Source organism: Macrotis lagotis, chromosome 1 (genome assembly GCF_037893015.1).
Source record: "Macrotis lagotis isolate mMagLag1 chromosome 1, bilby.v1.9.chrom.fasta, whole genome shotgun sequence".
In the NCBI taxonomy this organism is placed as follows: Eukaryota; Metazoa; Chordata; class Mammalia; order Peramelemorphia; family Peramelidae; genus Macrotis; species Macrotis lagotis.
Window position 1 is genome coordinate 357,000,738 of NC_133658.1, and position 16,361 is coordinate 357,017,098.

At 37.8% G+C, this 16,361-nt stretch overlaps 1 protein-coding gene across 1 annotated transcript in view; it reads left to right on the plus strand.

The window, feature by feature from the left end:
• The window catches only part of TRPC4AP (transient receptor potential cation channel subfamily C member 4 associated protein), an 89,147-nt gene that overhangs the window by 34,610 nt on the left and 38,176 nt on the right, over positions 1–16,361 (plus strand). The window contains exon 7 of the mRNA XM_074212089.1: positions 2,175–2,376. Coding sequence (XP_074068190.1) covers positions 2,175–2,376 — 202 coding nt within the window. The remainder of the gene's footprint in view (positions 1–2,174; positions 2,377–16,361) is intronic.

Sequence of the window (16,361 nt, forward strand, 5' to 3'; positions counted from 1 at the left end):
TTGATTAATACTATCTAAACCTATGAGAGACTAATTCATAAATCAGAAGACCGGTTTACTATGGTGAAATATACCTGTCTAGTAACTCAGATGCCTCTTAGAATGTATTATTTCTGAATGGCTTAATTGCATCCATTTTGTTATTGTTTCATAGTTTCAGTTTCATAGGGGACTATTTTCTGATTATTTACAAATTCTCTGCATGCCTATTGATATGAGCCCCAATCAATGACATCTTCAGTTAACAGATTTCCTCTTATTAGTACTGAGGTACACAAAAGGAGCCTCTAGGGTATAATAGGCTGTTATTATTTGGTCTGTGTGCTATCCTTTCCTGGTTCCTTTTATCCTCAGCTCATCTGTATTTTCAACCAAGCTCCCATTTCATTGTCCTTGCTGAATTCTCCTTAGGCCTGGTCTTTTGTTCTGGTGTGATGAAGCACAGATGACCAGTTGTCTTGTCCCAAGCTTCATATGAGTGCTGTGTGTGTGTGTGTGTGTATGTGTGTGTGTGTGTGTGTATGTGTGTGTGTGTGTTTGTACTCTCCCTTTTACAAAGGGCCCCAGGGTAATCAATTGTACCTTTAATGAAAGGGCTTTATTCTTCTTTACCATTTATTTTTTCCAGTTTATGAAAAGGAAGGAGCAGACAAAATTGAGGAAAAAGACCTAAAGAGAGGCATCTATGGTGTGGTAGGAAGCATTGCCCAGGAAATTATAAGACTTGTGTTCTAGTGCTTATCTTTCAGTTATTCATTATAAAACCTTAAGTAATAATTTCTCTTTACTTCTTTGCCTTGGTTTCCCCTTTCACAAAATGATAGGATTGTCCTAAAACCATTCTGGCGATAATGTTTTGTGATTTTTTTTTTTAACAAAGGTACTTCAGAGTCCTCTTATGTTCTTTGGCACCTGAACAAGGAGGGAAAGGATTATGCTAAAACCTTAGTCTCGAGTGACTGGCTGAGGCACTCACTATTCCTTCATCAACCCTCATCTGTATTGAAAGCCTGCCTTATTCAGTAAGACTTTTTCTCCTCTTCAGGAGTTTGGAGGTTCCTGTTGCAACAAGCTAAGTCTACTAGTAGATAACACTATGTTAGAACCTACATGGTTTGATTTTTTTTCCCTTAAGAAATTAAAACATTTAAAAGACTGGATTCTTTTTTTCCCTACCAGTTTTCCTTCACTGTCCTTACCTTGTACAATAAAACAACAAGAAGCATTCTTTCTCCCTTTATGGCAGCAAAAGACTGACTTTTAGTCTGTATGATTTCAATGTCCCATGAAAAGAATTCTTGCCCTCAATCATGTTTTTAAGAATAGCTAAATTTGAATGAAATAAATAAATCCTTTTGGGTTATTTATATCATGAAAAGCACAACTTTTTTTATTCTCCTTAAACATTTTTTTGTCTTTTAAAGGTGAATAGATTTTTTTTTCTATAATGATCTTTCTTCTTATCCCTCTATAACCCATTATTTCCCTGTTATCATCTTTACCACACCACCACAGGCTGTAAATTCAGGGCAGAACTCAACATCCAAAGACCAAGGATTCACATCATTCCTCTTCCCATTATATAAAATTGTTCTTTTCCTTTTCCTCTACCCTCTTTTCAAGGGAGTGGGAATAAAAATTAAATGTAAAAAAAAAAATGCCAGCTTTTAAAGTGCCAGTGCCACATGGAGGAAATTTGGCCTGTTACTCAGTGACATTTCAAATGTAGGCTACAGAGAGGAACTGTGGCTGAAAGGTGCTGGCAAACAATTCAACACTTTATTTTGCTTGACTATATGGGTTTTGATTTTCTTGTCTCCTCAGAGTGGGAAGGAGAAAATTAATTAATTAAATTTAATTAATTTAAACTTCATTAAATTTATTAAAAATAAAGTTACTGACCAAGACTTTTCTGTTTGGGAGTGGACCAGGAGCTGCTGACTTCTAGTGTCTATCAGCATGCCTCTTTCCTGACAAAGGAGAAGCAAGATAATTCTGTCAGTACTTCCCTTTCTTATGCCTATTTTCTTATTAGTCAGAATTTCTCTTCCCCAATGGATCAGTTTGGCAGAAAGGAAAAGCATATCCCTTTACCCTAAAAAAAAAATCAGTATTCTGATTGTTCTTTAAATTAAGAATATCTGGACCAAATTTCTTTTGTGTTTTTTTGGCAGGAGATGATCCGATTAGAGGACATTCCCAACCTTGCTACTTTAGTCTCCAGTTTTGATCAGCAGCAGCTTGCTAACTTCTGCAGGATTCTGGCTGTTACAATATCAGAACTAGACACCGGAAGTGATGACAAACATACACTTCTTGCTAAAAATGCCCAACAGAAGAAGAACCTGGGTCCTACTCGTGCTGAAATCAACCAAGGTAAGTAGCCTGGATGTCAGACCATGAGACTTTAACTCATCATTATCTTCCTGAGACATCCTGTTCTCAAAACATTTCTCCAGTTTCAGAAGAGGATCTCACATTCTTTTGACAGCATCTGTATTGAAAGCCTGTCTCATTCAATAAGATTTTTTCTCCCTTGCTGGTGGCATTTTTATTCTCCCAGTTTAGTGATTCTGTTTGCAACAAACTGTATTAGTAGGTACTCTGTACTTAAAATTACACTTGCTGATTTTTTTACCTTAAAAAAATTAAAATTTTAAAAATATGATTGGGATTTTTTTCCCTACCAGTTTTCCTTTCATATCCCAAAACTGGAAACTATGTAAGATTATCATTTAAAGAATATAGCAAAGATAAAGAAGAGAGTTAAGTTTTTGTTTTTATCACTATCTGTGGCACATATTCATTTCTAAATGCTGACTTAATTTAATTCAAATATTTACTATGTACATACTATGTCCAAGAGACTGTTAGGTGCTGGTCATACTAAATAACTGAAAAAATTTTGCATCCCAAAAGAGTTTTCATTCTTTTGGGGGGGTATAAAACATGTAGAGGGTTCATTAAGTAAATACTGGGTAAATTGAGGAGGGAGAGATTACTGACAATTAGGGAGAAATCTTCACAGAGCAGGAAGCACCTATGCTGAGTAAGATTTGAAGCAAGATAAGAATTTTGAGAGGCAAAGTTGAAGAGGAAGTATATTTCAGACTTGTAGGAGGTGGAGAAAGGCAGGCAGGGACAGCTTGTGCAAATAGATGGAGGCAGGAAATGGAATGTTCTGGAAATAGTAACCTCATTTAGCTAAATTATAGATACAGACTGCCTGAAAGGGGAGAAGGAGAAATAAAGCTGGAAAGAGGTTGGATCCAAACTCTGGATGGCCTTAAATACTGGGCCAAGGAGCTCAGATCTTATTCTAGAGATATTGGAGCCACTATTTGATTTTTGAGAGGCTAAATTTAGCCTTGATAAATTATTTTTGAAATCTTTCAGAGAAGAATTAAAATGAAAACAGGGAACCAGGGAGGCTCTTATAGTTCAGGTGAGAAGTGATAAGTTGCTTTAAAAGTAGAGAGAGATGGGATAAATGCAAAAGATGATATGGAAATAGAATTCACAGGACTTGTTATTTGGATAGCCATATGTATGGGTGAGGACTTTAATATAAAACCGATATTTCAGACTTAGATAATTTGGAAAATATAGTGATTCTAGAAATAAGCATATTTGGAAGAAAAGAGGGGAGGGTGATGAATTCCATTTTGGCTGTGTTAAATTTAAGATGCTGATCAGAGATCCAGATAGAGTTGTCCACTTTGAAAATATAGAACTAGAGTTCAGGAGGGGTGTGTGTGTGTGTGTGTGTGTGTGTGTGTGTGTGTGTGTGTGTGTGTGTTTGTGTATGTGTGTGTGTGTGTTGTGTGTTTATTTCTATATATATATATTCATGTAGCTGTGTATACATAAATATGTACATATATTTGATTCTCTGTGTGTATGTGTCTGTGTAGACATGTTTTGAAGTCATCTTCATTCGTTATCAACCCATGGGAACTATTGAAATCAACAAAGGGGAAAGAATCTGTATAGAGGAATGATTAAGACAGAACATTGGGGATGAATAAGGAGACATGTAAGAACTCAAGATCACAATAAGGATGAAAACTAACTTTAGAATTGGATTTGTTAGGAGAGAGATGCTATGCTGATAATTCTCAAATTTATTTTTCCTGCCTGAATCTCTGCTCACCTCCAAGTCCCATATCTCTAACTGCTTTTCAGACATCTCTGGGTATCCAGTAGTCATCTTAAACTCAATATTTCCAAACAGAACTCATTTTTCTTTCCTCCTCAATTCTCCCCACCTCCTACATTCCTTAGTATTGTAAAGGGCATTCTCCAAGTCCCTTAGGCTCTAAATCATCCTAGACTCCTCACCATTTCTCACCCTCTGCATCCAAGCTGTTACTCAAGCCTATCAGTTTCACTGTCACAAACTTTCTGACATATGCCCCCTTCTCTCCTCTGAGAATGCCACCACTCTGGTGCAGTAGCCTGTTGGTGGGTTCTGTCTGTCTCAAATCTCTCCTCACTCTAATCTATTCTCTGTTTAACCACTAAAGTGATATTCCTACCATTCAGGTCTCATCCTGTTACTTTCCCACTCGGTCAAACTCCCTAAGGCCTCTAGGATCAAATATAAAATGTTTTGTGTGGCATTCAAAGTCCTTTGTAACCTAGTCCCCTGCTCCAAAAAATCTGGCCTCCTTGTTCCACAAACAAGACCTTTCATCTTTTGTCTCTGGACATTCTCTCTGGTAGTCCCCTATGCCTGGAATACTCTCCCTTCTCTTCTCTATTTACTGACTTCCCTTAAATCCCAATTAAAATCCCTGTTTTACTGGAAACTTTCCCCATCCCTTCTTAATTCTTACATGTTCTCTTTGTTAATTTTTTTTTCTATTTATATTGCATATAACCCATTTAAGACAACTAGGTACACTATGGATAGAGTGCTGTACCTGTAATCAGGAAGATTCATTTTCCTGAGTTCAAATCTGGCCTCAGCACTTAACCCTGAGGAAGTCGCTTAACCCTGTTTGCCTTAGTTTCCTCATCTGAAAAATGAACTGGAGAAGGAAATGGTGAACCACTCTGGTATGTTTGCCAAGAAAACCCCAATGTTCAGAGAGGACAAAAAAACAATTTCACAACAACTTAGCTTGCTTTGTATTTATTTGTTTGTTTGCTATCTCCCCTATTATATTGTAAGCTCCTTGAGGGCAGTGTCTTTTGGCTATTTTTATAGCTCCAATTCTTAGCACAGTACCCAACACATAGTAAGCACTTAATAAATGTTTATTAATTGATTGATTAATTTGATTCTGTTGGGGATGTTATTAGGAAAAGCAAAAAAAAGTGTTTTTTTAAAAGACATTTTGATCAGAGATGCAAATTTCAGCATAGGGGTTGAATAATCTGATTTGCCTCTGTGTTTGGTTGGCCACGTGAGTTGAGGAGGGTGATAAATGGGGAGGCCAAGGTCATTTGAGGGAATATAATATGAATACTTTAAAAAAATTATTATTTATTGTTTTCAATTTTGAGTCCCCATTTCTCCTCTTTTCCACTTAAGAAGGCTAGCAATATGATATCAATTATACATGTAAAAATCATATAAAAATATTTCCATATTAGCCATGTCACAGGAAAAAAACAAGAAAAATAAAGTAAAAACATTATAGTTCAACCTGCACCCAGAGTTCATCAGTTTTCTCTGGAAGTGGATAGCATTTTTCATGCATCTTTCAGAACTTACATCATTGTATTGATCAGAGTAGGTAAGTCTTTCACAGACATCATGTGAATATTGAAGTCTCTAAGAATGAGGTTGGGATGGGGAGGAAGACTGAACCAGGTACTCAATTCCTTGAGAAAGAAAGGAGTAGCTTGAGAACCAGAAGACAGAAGCAAAAAGGGAAATAAAAATGGAAGGGAAGAACCTCAACGAAAGAGATTTTCAATATTGTCTTTGCTTCTGCAATGCCTACTGGCTTGTTGTTGGTTGATTGATGACTCAGATAAAGGATTTTTTCTTCTCCAGGGCTAATTTTTGGCATTATAATTACTTGACTTCTGGTTTCAGTTTTTGTTCTTTTTGTTTACATTGCTGTCTTTCCTTAATTATTTCATTCTCCATCAGTTTATATATAGCTTTCCATATTTCTCTAAATTCTTCACATTAATCATTTCCTATAGCACAATAATATTCCATTACTTTCATGTACCACAACTGTTTTTAGCCATTCTCCAATGAATGAACACCTCCATTGTTTCCAGTTTTTTTGCTACAACAAAAAGTGTTATAATAAATGTCTTGGTACATAAGGGACTTTTCTTTCTGTCTTTTATCTCCTTGGAGTTTATGCTTAACAGTAGGATATCTGTATTAAAAACTATAGATGTTAGTTCCTTTTTAGTATGCTTAAATATTGCATTCCAGGATACTTGGGCTAGTTTTTCAGTTTCACCAACAATATATGTTAGTGTACCTATCTTCCCACAATTCAGTCAGTCACTGTTGACTATTTCTGTCATTTGTCATTTTTTCCAGTTTGTTGGGTATGAAGTGAATCCTGATAGTTGTTTTGGTTTATATTTTTCTTGTTAGTGATTTAGAATAATTTTTCATATCATTATTAATAATATACAATTCATAGTATTGTTAATATTTTTAGTAGTTCAGTGGACTTTGGAATCAGTTCAGTTTCGTAGTTTAGTGGACTTTGGAATCAGAGGACCTTGATTCAAGTTGTTTCCTTGTCACTGCTTCTGTAACACCTTTGAGCCTCAGTTTACTCATCTGTAAAATGAAGAGGTTGACCAACACACTGAGATACTTTCCAGTTTTAAATTTATAATCCTCAGTGTTCATTTCTTTTGACCACATATGCATTGTGTAATGGCTCTAGGTTTTATTTATTTGTGTTCATTCTTTCAATATCAGATTATTGGTTCTCAGATTTTTATCAGAGATTTTTAATGCAAAGTTTAGAGTTTTTTCCCCCTTATTCAACAGTTTCCCTTATTGCAGCTTCATTGATTCCATTTATGCAAATACTTTTTCATTTCTTATAATTGAAGTTATCTCTTTTCTCTTTTCTGATTGCTTCCATCCCATGTTTGGTTAAGAATTCTTCCCTAAGAATGGAAAAATGTAACTATCAGATCTGTGGATAAGGAAAGAGTTTATGACTAGTTAAGAGATAGAAAGGATCCGGGCATCTAGGTGCCGTAATGGATAAAGCACAGGCCTTGGAGTCAGGAGTACCTGGGTTCAAATCCGGTCTCAGACACTTAATAATTACCTGGCTGTGTGGCCTTAGGCAAGCCACTTAACTCCATTTGCCTTGCAAAAACCTAAAAAAAAAAAAAAAAAAGAGAGAGATAGAAAGGATCATAAGAAGTTAAATGGTTATTTTGATTACCTGAAATTAGAAAGGTTTTGTACAAAGAAAATTAATATATCCAAAATTAAAAATAAAATAGGAAACTGGGGTAAAATTTTCAGCAAGTCCACATATGTGCTAAAGGCTATATTTCTCAAACATAGGAAACTAAGCCAGATTTATAAAAATATGAACCATTCCCTATTTAATGTCTAAGTACATGAATAGGTTGTTTTCAGAAGAAGAAATCAAGTCTATCAATGAATAAATGTTTTCAGTCACTATTGTTTAGAGAAATGCAGATTAAAACAATTCTGAGATATCATCTCATATTTATCAGATTGACTAATATGACAAAAAAGTACATCCATTCTGGAGAACAATTTGGAAATAACACCCAAAAGACATCTTTTGATCCAATAATACCACTGTTGGATCTCCATCCCAAAGAGATCAAAGAAAAAGGAAAAGGACCTATATATACAACAATATTTATAGCAGCTCTTTTATAGCATCAAAGAATTAGAAATTGAATGTACATCCATCAATTGGAGAATTGCCGAGCAAGTTGGGGTATATTATTGAACTCTAGGAAATTACTTAGGGCCCTTAGAGTGGTGCAGTGGGTAGAGCACTGGCTTTGGAGTCAGGAGGCTGGGAATTGGAATCCAATCTCAAGATACTTGACTCTTCCTAGCTGTGTGACCTTTGGCAAGTCACTTGACCCTATTGCCCTGGGGCCATCTCTAGTCATCCTGATTCCTTTCTGGCCACTGGCCCCAGATGACTCAGCGGGGAGAAAGTACACCACCACCCCCATTCAAATCCAATTCATGTGCTTGTCATGGCATCAACTCCCTGATGTCATGGTGATATCATGGTCAAAAATGAAGGACAAACATTATAAGAAATTACATAGGGCATCGTTTTAGAAAAGCCTGGGAAGGGATATATGAGCTGATGAAAAGTGAAGTGAGGGGCGGCTAGGTGGCACAGTGGATAGAGCACTAGCCTTGGAGTCATGAGTACCTGAGTTCAAATCTGGCCTCAGACACTTAATAATTACCCAGCTGTGTGGCCTTGGGCAAGCCACTTGACCCCATTTACCTTGCAAAAACCTAAAAAAAAAAAAGTGAAGTGAGCAAAACCAAGAGAAATAGATGGTCATCTGTCAAAGATTTATTTGTTGTAATCAAGACAATTCCAAAAGATCCATAATGAAAAATGTTAAATGCTATCTCCTTCTAGAGGGAGAACTCGTGAATTCTGAGTGCAGATTGAAGCATAATTTTTTTACTTTGTTTTTCAGAGAGAGAGAGAGAGAGTTATGCAACATGGTTAATATGGAAGTATGTTTTGTATGATTTCACATATACAAGTGATTGCCTTCTCAATGGGTAGGAAAGAGAGAAGAGAAAATTTGGAACTTACAATTTTTAAAAATGGATGTTTTTTTAATAATTTGCAATTAGTTAATGAAATAAAAAAAATTTTTAAAGAATTTTTCACTAGCCACAGTCAATAAAGATACCTTAAGGGGCGGCTAGGTGGCACAGTGGATAGAGCACCGACCCTGGAGTCAGTTCAAATCTGGCCTCAGACACTTAATAATTACCTAGCTGTGTGGCTTTGGGCAAGCCATTTAACCCCATTGCCTTGCAAAAAAAACCCCTAAAAACCTAAAAAAAAAGATACCTTAAGCCATTTTTACTAATGTAACATTTTATATTTTTTTATAAATTTTTTTTTTTAGGTTTTTTGCAAAGCAAATGGGGTTAAGTGGCTTGCCCAAGGCCACACAGCTGGGTAATTATTAAGTGTCTGAGACAGGATTTGAACCCAGGTACTCCTGACTCCAGGGCTGGTGCTTTATCCACTACGCCACCTAGCCACCCCTAAATTTTTTATTTTACTTTTTCAACTACATGCTAAGATAGCTTTCAACACTCATTTTTTGTGTAACATTTTGAGTTTCACATTTTCCTCGCTCCCTCCACTCCCCACTCCTCTTAACAATGAGTTATCTGGGGGTAGTTAGGTGGTGCAGTGGGTAGAGCACCAGCCCTAGAGTCAGGAGTACCTAAGTTCAAATCCGGCCTCAGACACTTAATAATTACCCAGCTGTGTGACCTTGGGCAAGCCACTTAATCCCATTGCCTTGCAAAAACTTAAAAAAAAACCAAAACACTGAGTAATCTGATATAGGTTATACTATATAATTATGTTAAATATATTTTCATATGAGTCATGTTGTGAAAGAAGAATCAGAACAAAGACAAAGGGCGAAACATGAGGAGAAAAATACATAAAAATAAAACAAATTTTTAAAAATGGAAAATAGAGGCTGCTAGGTGGCGCAGTGAATAGAGCACCGGCTCTGGAGTCAGGCGTACCCGAGTTCAAATCTGGCCTCAGACACTTAATAATTACTTAGCTGTGTGGCCTTGGGCAAGCCACTTAACCCCATTGCCTTGCAAAAACCTAAAAAGAAAATGGAAAATGGTATGCTTTGGTCTGCATTCAGACTCTATAGTTCTTTCTCTGGATGTAGATAGTATTTTCCATCACATGTCCTTTAGAATTGTCTTTGTTAATCTGTTCTTCTAAGTAAATGTTGCTATTTTGAGATGCTCTATAAAGCACCCTCTTGGTAATATTGTATAGCTCTAAATCTTTAAGTTAATTTAGATTGGGGTAGTGAGATGATACAGTGGATAGAGCACCAGTCCTAGAATCAGGAGGACCTGAGTTCAAATCCAGCCTCGGACACTTAATAACTTTCTGACTGTGTGACCCTGGGCAAGTCACTTAATCCCATTGCCGTGCAAAAAAACAATTAACTTAGATGTCTTTTTTATTACTTTGAAATGACCCGTCATTACCAATGATATTCCTCTATTTAATAATTTACTATTTATTTCTTTAAAGGAGTGTTTTATAATTGTTTTTAATATAAGTTGAATGTTATAAGCATAGTAGCAACAGAATTTGTGTTAAATTTTAGTATCATAAATTATTCTAGCTTAATTTACCAGTACATTTGATCAGTGCAAAGAGAGGGTCTATAAGTAACTGTGGAAGCTAGACCTCCCCCCCCCCATCTTAGTCAGTAGGAACCATGTGCAAATGAGTAGCCTACACTGGAGAGTGCAGTGCAGGTACCATTCAGGAAAAGTAGATTTAAGAAGATGGAAAAAGAGTGAGTGGAAGAGATCCAGGTTTAAGTGGAGTTTTCTAATGGTAAAGCAGAAATTTCTGAGGATACAGTGAAGGAATAGGAAAGAAGGATAAGAACTTGAGAAAGTGAGATCTCTGAGCTACATAGAAAGGAGAAATCAGTGGAAAGGAACAAGAGAAAGATGGACAAATTGCAGCCCTAAACCACAGTTACTGAGGGAGCAAGAGCTAGGAATTTGCTAAGCAGTTGTTTAGAATATTCAGTTTATAAATTCACAGGGATCTCCAAGGTCATCTTGTCCACCCCATACCTGAATAAGAATCATCACTACAATATTACCAACCAGTGATTATTCACCTCTGCTTAAATATGTCCTTTTAGCGGAACCTTACTACATCCCAAAAGACCTTTTCCACTTTTGAACATGTTTATTATCTCATTTAAGAGATATATTCCCTTCCATGACTGAATAACTGAATAACAATAGCAATAATTCTGTTTCCTTTTAATTTTTTCCCATTATCAAATATAGTTTTAGTCCAGTTTTAGTCCCTATATTTTAAATAATAATTAAATGCCTACTATGTGCTAGGCACTGTGCTTAGACTGGAGATAGCCTTTATTCTCAAGGAGCTCAAAGTCCAATAGGGAAGACAATATGAAAATAATGGTAAGCAAACAAGCCATATACAGAATAAATTAGAAATAATCAATAGATTGAAGGCCTTAGCATTAAAGGGAGGCTTCATGTAGAAGGTGGATTTTAGCTTGATCTTGAAGAAAGCCAGAGAAGCCAGAAGGCAAAGACTGGAGGAAGAACATTCTGGCCTGGGAGACAGCCAATGAAAATGCCCAAAGTCTGGAGATGAAGAGTTTTCTTTGATGGCTGTGTAGGGGTGTGAGCAGGGAGTAAGGTGAAAAGACTGGAAAGGTAAGAGGGTTGTAAGGGCTTTGAATGCCCAACAGATGATTTTATATTTGATCTTGAAGGTGTTAGAGAGTCACTGGAGTTTATTTAATAGAGGAGTAATGTAGGTTAATTTGACGGCTGAATGAAAGATGGACTGGAATAAGGAGAGATTTGAGACAGGAAAAACAATCAGCAAACTGCTGCATTTACTCAGGTATAAGGTGATAAGGGTCTGCACCAGGATGCTGGCAGTGCTAAAAGAGAGGAGAAGACATATACTAGGTGTCAGAAAAGTTGTATTGATAGGATATGGCAACAAATTGATTGTGGAGGATGAGAGAGTGAGCAATAAAGAATGACACCTAAGTTGCAAGCCTGGGTGACTGGGAGTGATTCTTTTGAAAAGGAGTAATGAAGTTTGAATGAGGGAAAGAGTTTAAGAGGAGAGATAATGAGTTCAGTTTTAAACATTTTGAGTTTAAGATTAATACAGGACATCCTCTTTGATATATCTCATAGGCATTGACACTGAATCTGGAGGTTAGGATAGAGGCAAGATAAATAAATCTGACAAAAATCAGCATAGAAATGATTGTTGAAAGTATGGGAACTGGCAGAGCCAAGATGGTGACAAGAGAGGATCCTCTCTTAGGCGCTCTCATAAAACTTCTAAACTAAGGACTCTAACTAAATCTTCGAGAGACAGAACCCACAGAGGGACCCAGTGAGGTAGTTCTACTCAAGGTAACCTGGAAAACAGCGGAAAGGCTCTGCTCCCTGGGGACAGAGGGGCGGCCCGCCAGAGGGGCGGCCTGCCAGAGCAAAAGAACTTCAGCCTCCTGGAGGCAGCCCCAGGGTGGCTCACAGCAGTGGGGGAGTTTCCTGACCTATTCCCCTGGGAGCACCAGGCACAACTTGGGGGAAGGGGGGGACCTCTGCAGAGCGAGCACGTGAAGCCCAGCCCTCAGGGCACACAGTGAGCAGCTTGCCCAAGGCAGTCCAGATCCTGGAAACAGAAGCAGGTGGAGCCAGTAAGCAGGAGCCCCCAGGGCATGAGCCCATTGAACCCAGGGAGGGGAGTGAAGAGACTGTAGAGCTCTGTCCTCTGCCCCTGGAACAGGACTCTGGGGCTCTGACCACATTCAGATCTTGATCTCAGTCTAGGCCCCCCCATAGAACAGCAGGGACCCCCCCCCCACCTCAGCCCTCAGCCCCATGGCAGAGGGGGGGCACTTATGGTCATTCACAGACCAGGAGGAAGGACAGAGCCTCACACACTGAGATCTTTGTGGGAGTGTCCCAGAAGCTCAGGAAGCACCCTCAAAACAGGCTTAGGCTGGGCAAATGAGCAAGCAGAGAAACAAGAGGAACACCATTGAGAAATATTTTGCCTATGAGCCCAAGAAGGATTAAAACACTCAGTCTGAAGATGAGGAAGCACAAGCTCCTGCATCTAAAGACTCCAAGAAAGACAGAAATTAGGCTCAGGCTATGACAGAGCTCAAAAAAGACTTTGAAAATCAAATGAGGGAGTTAAAAGAAAAAACTGGGGAAAGAAATGAGAGAGATGCAGGAAAAACATGAAAATGAAGTCAGCAGCTTAGTGAAGGAGATCCAAAAAAAATGCTGAAGAAAATAGCATGCTAAAAACCAGCTTAGATAAAACAGTTCAAAAAGTTATTGAGAAGAATGCTTTAAAAAGCAGAATTGGCCAGATGGAAAAAAAGATAAGAAAGCTCTCTGAGGAGAACAAATCCTTCAGACAAAGAATAGAACTCAGGGAAATTGTTGATTTTATGAGAAATCAGAACATGATACTACAAAACCAAAAGAATGAAAAATTAGAAAAAAATGTGAAACATCTCATTGAAAAAACAACTAATATGAAAAACAGATTTAGGAAAGATACCCAGCAAAACTGAATGTCCTCTTCCAGGGAAAAAGATAGACTTTCAGTGAACCAGGGGAATTTCAAATATTCCTGTTGGAATGGCCAGAGCTGAACAGAAGGTTTGATCTTCAAATACAGGACTCAGGTGAAGCATAAAGATTGGAGGAGAAGGGCAAAATATGAGGGACTTAATGATAATGAACTGTATGTATTCCTGCATAGAAAAATGACACCAATAATACCCATATGAACCTTCTCATTTAATAGAACAGGTAGAAGAAGCTTTTATAGTTGAAGCATGAGAGAAAGCTGAATTTGAAGATAAAATATGGTGTAAAAATGGAGTCAATAGAAAAAAAAGGGAAATGTAATGGGAGAAAGAAAAAGGAGAGGGGGAATAGGCCAAGATATTTCATATAATAAGATTTTTCTTCTTTACAATGAGCTATTGCAATGATATGGAAGAGGGGAAGGCAAGGGGTAATGACGGAATCTTTGCTCTCATCAGAGGTGGCTAGGAGAGGAAACAGCATATATACTCAATGGGGTATAGACATCTGGAGTAAGAAGGAGAGAGGGGGACAGGGTGAAGGGGTGGGGATGTGAATGAAGGAGGAGAGGATGGAGAGTGGTCGGTGGGAGAGTGGTCGGATATAACTAACACATTTTTTTTTTTACTACTTGCAAGGGGCTGGGATTGGATGGCCTGTCCAGGACCATAGGGCCAGGTGGATGCTGGGCCTAAGGGGTGGTATGGGGGCTCAGGGCTTCTTGGCCCCAGGGCCAGGGATCTGTCTGCTGCTCAACTACCCTACAGAAGAGTCAGTGAAAGTGAAAGGAGAGAGAAAATATAGTACATGGTAGTGGAGAAATACGAAAGGAGGGAGTTGCGATCAGCAATGGCAATGGGGGAAAATATGGAAGTAACTTTTGTGCTGGACTTATCATAAAGAATGTGATCCACCCATGACAGAGTTGGTGGTGTTGGAACACAGACTGAAGCACATTTTTTATTATTATTATTTTGGGGGGATTCAGGGCAAATGGGGCTGGGTGGCCTACCTGAAACTGCATAGCAGAGTGATCATTGGGTGTCTGAGGCCGGATTTGGACCCGGGTGCTCCTGACTCAAGAGCCAGTGCTCTGTCTGCCACCTAGCCACCCCTACTACTATTATTACTATTTTATTTTATTTTAGGTCTTTTTTTGGTTTTTGCAGGTCAGTGGAGTTGGGGTGGCTTGCATGTCACACAGCTGGGTGATTGTTGGGTGTATGAGGCCGGATATGGGCTCAGGTGTTCCTGGCTCCAGGGATGGTGCTCCATCCACTGCGCCACCTGGCCATACCTATAATTATTGCTATTATTTTTTTTAATTTTAATTTTTTCTCTCCCCTTTATCGTTCAAGCGAGTCTATATTTTTTGGGGGGGAGGAAGTATTTTGTTTACTCTTAAACAAGAAAATTTTATTAATGTATAAAAAACATTATTTGTACAAAATGAGAATAAATATTAAATAAAAAAAAAGAAAGTATGGGAACTGCTTTGATCCAGCAATACCGCTACTGGGTCCATATCCTGAAGAGATGATGAAAAAGGGTAAAAACATCACTTATACAAAAATATTCCTAGCAGCCCTGTTGTGGTGGCAAAGAATTGAAAATCAAGTAAATATCCTTCAATTGGGGAATGGCTTAGTAAACTGTGGTATATGTATGTCATGGAACACTATTGTTCTTTTAGAAACCAGGAGGGATGGGAATTTAGGGAAGCCTGGAGGGATTTGCATGAACTGATGCTGAGTGAGATGAGCAGAACCAGAAAAACACTGTACACCCTAACAGCAACATGGGGGTGATGATCAACCTTGATGGACTTGCTCATTCCATCAGTGCAACATTCATGGACAATTTGGGGCTTCTGCAATGGAGAATACCATCTGTATCCAGAGAAAGAACCATGGAGTTTGAACAAAGACCAAGGATATATATGGCAACTTTTAAGAAGTGAAGATAGTAAACTTTGGTCAGTATTTAAACTCCATAGTTCCCTCTCAGGATATGGATGATATTTTCCATTATAAGTCTAAAAATTGTCTTTGATTATTATGCTGCTGAAATGAACAAGTCTGTCATAGTTGATCATCACTCAGTGTTGTTATTAGTATACATGATGTTCTGGTTTTGTTATTTCACTTAGCATCAGTTCATGTAAGTCTTTCCAGACTTTTCTGAAGTCCCATCCCTCATGATTTCTTATAGAACCATCGATTTATATCACATTCATATGCCACAATTTGTTCAGCCATTCCCCAATTGATGGACATCCCCTCGGTATCCAATTCTTTGCCACCACAAAAAAGAACTACTGTGAATATTTTTGTATATTCAAGTTTTTTACCCTTTTTGTGATCTCTTGATCTAAGATAATTTTTTTTAGGTTTTTTTTTAAGGTTTTTGCAAGGCAAATGGGGTTAAGTGGCTTGCCCAAGGCCACACAGCTAGGTAATTATTAAGTGTCTGAGACCGGATTTGAACCCAGGTACTCCTGACTCCAAGGCCGGTACTTTATCCACTATGTCACCTAGACACTCTGATCCAAGATAATTCTAAAGGATTATGATAAAAAATGCTACTTTTGGAAAAAGAACTAATGGAGTCTTAATCCAGATGAAACACTTTTTAAAACTTTCTTATTTTTCTTGTTTTTGTGTTTTTAGTTTGTTTTCTTTTACAGCATAATTAGTATAGAAATATGTTTTGCATGACTACTAATATATAACCTGTCAAATGACTTACCTTCTCAATGACAGGAGAGGAGCAAGGGAGAGAGAATTTAGAACTCAATTTTTTAAATGAATGTTAAAAACTGTTTTTATGTGTAATTGGAAAAAATAATCAAAACTGAAAAAAAGTTTGTCTTGATAAGGAAAAAAGCTACTACTTTTTTTGTGTCAATCAGAGACAAAGGAAAAGATAGTGGTTGAAGGCATATGGGTAATGAGATGAAGGAAAGGGCAGAGAAGAAGTG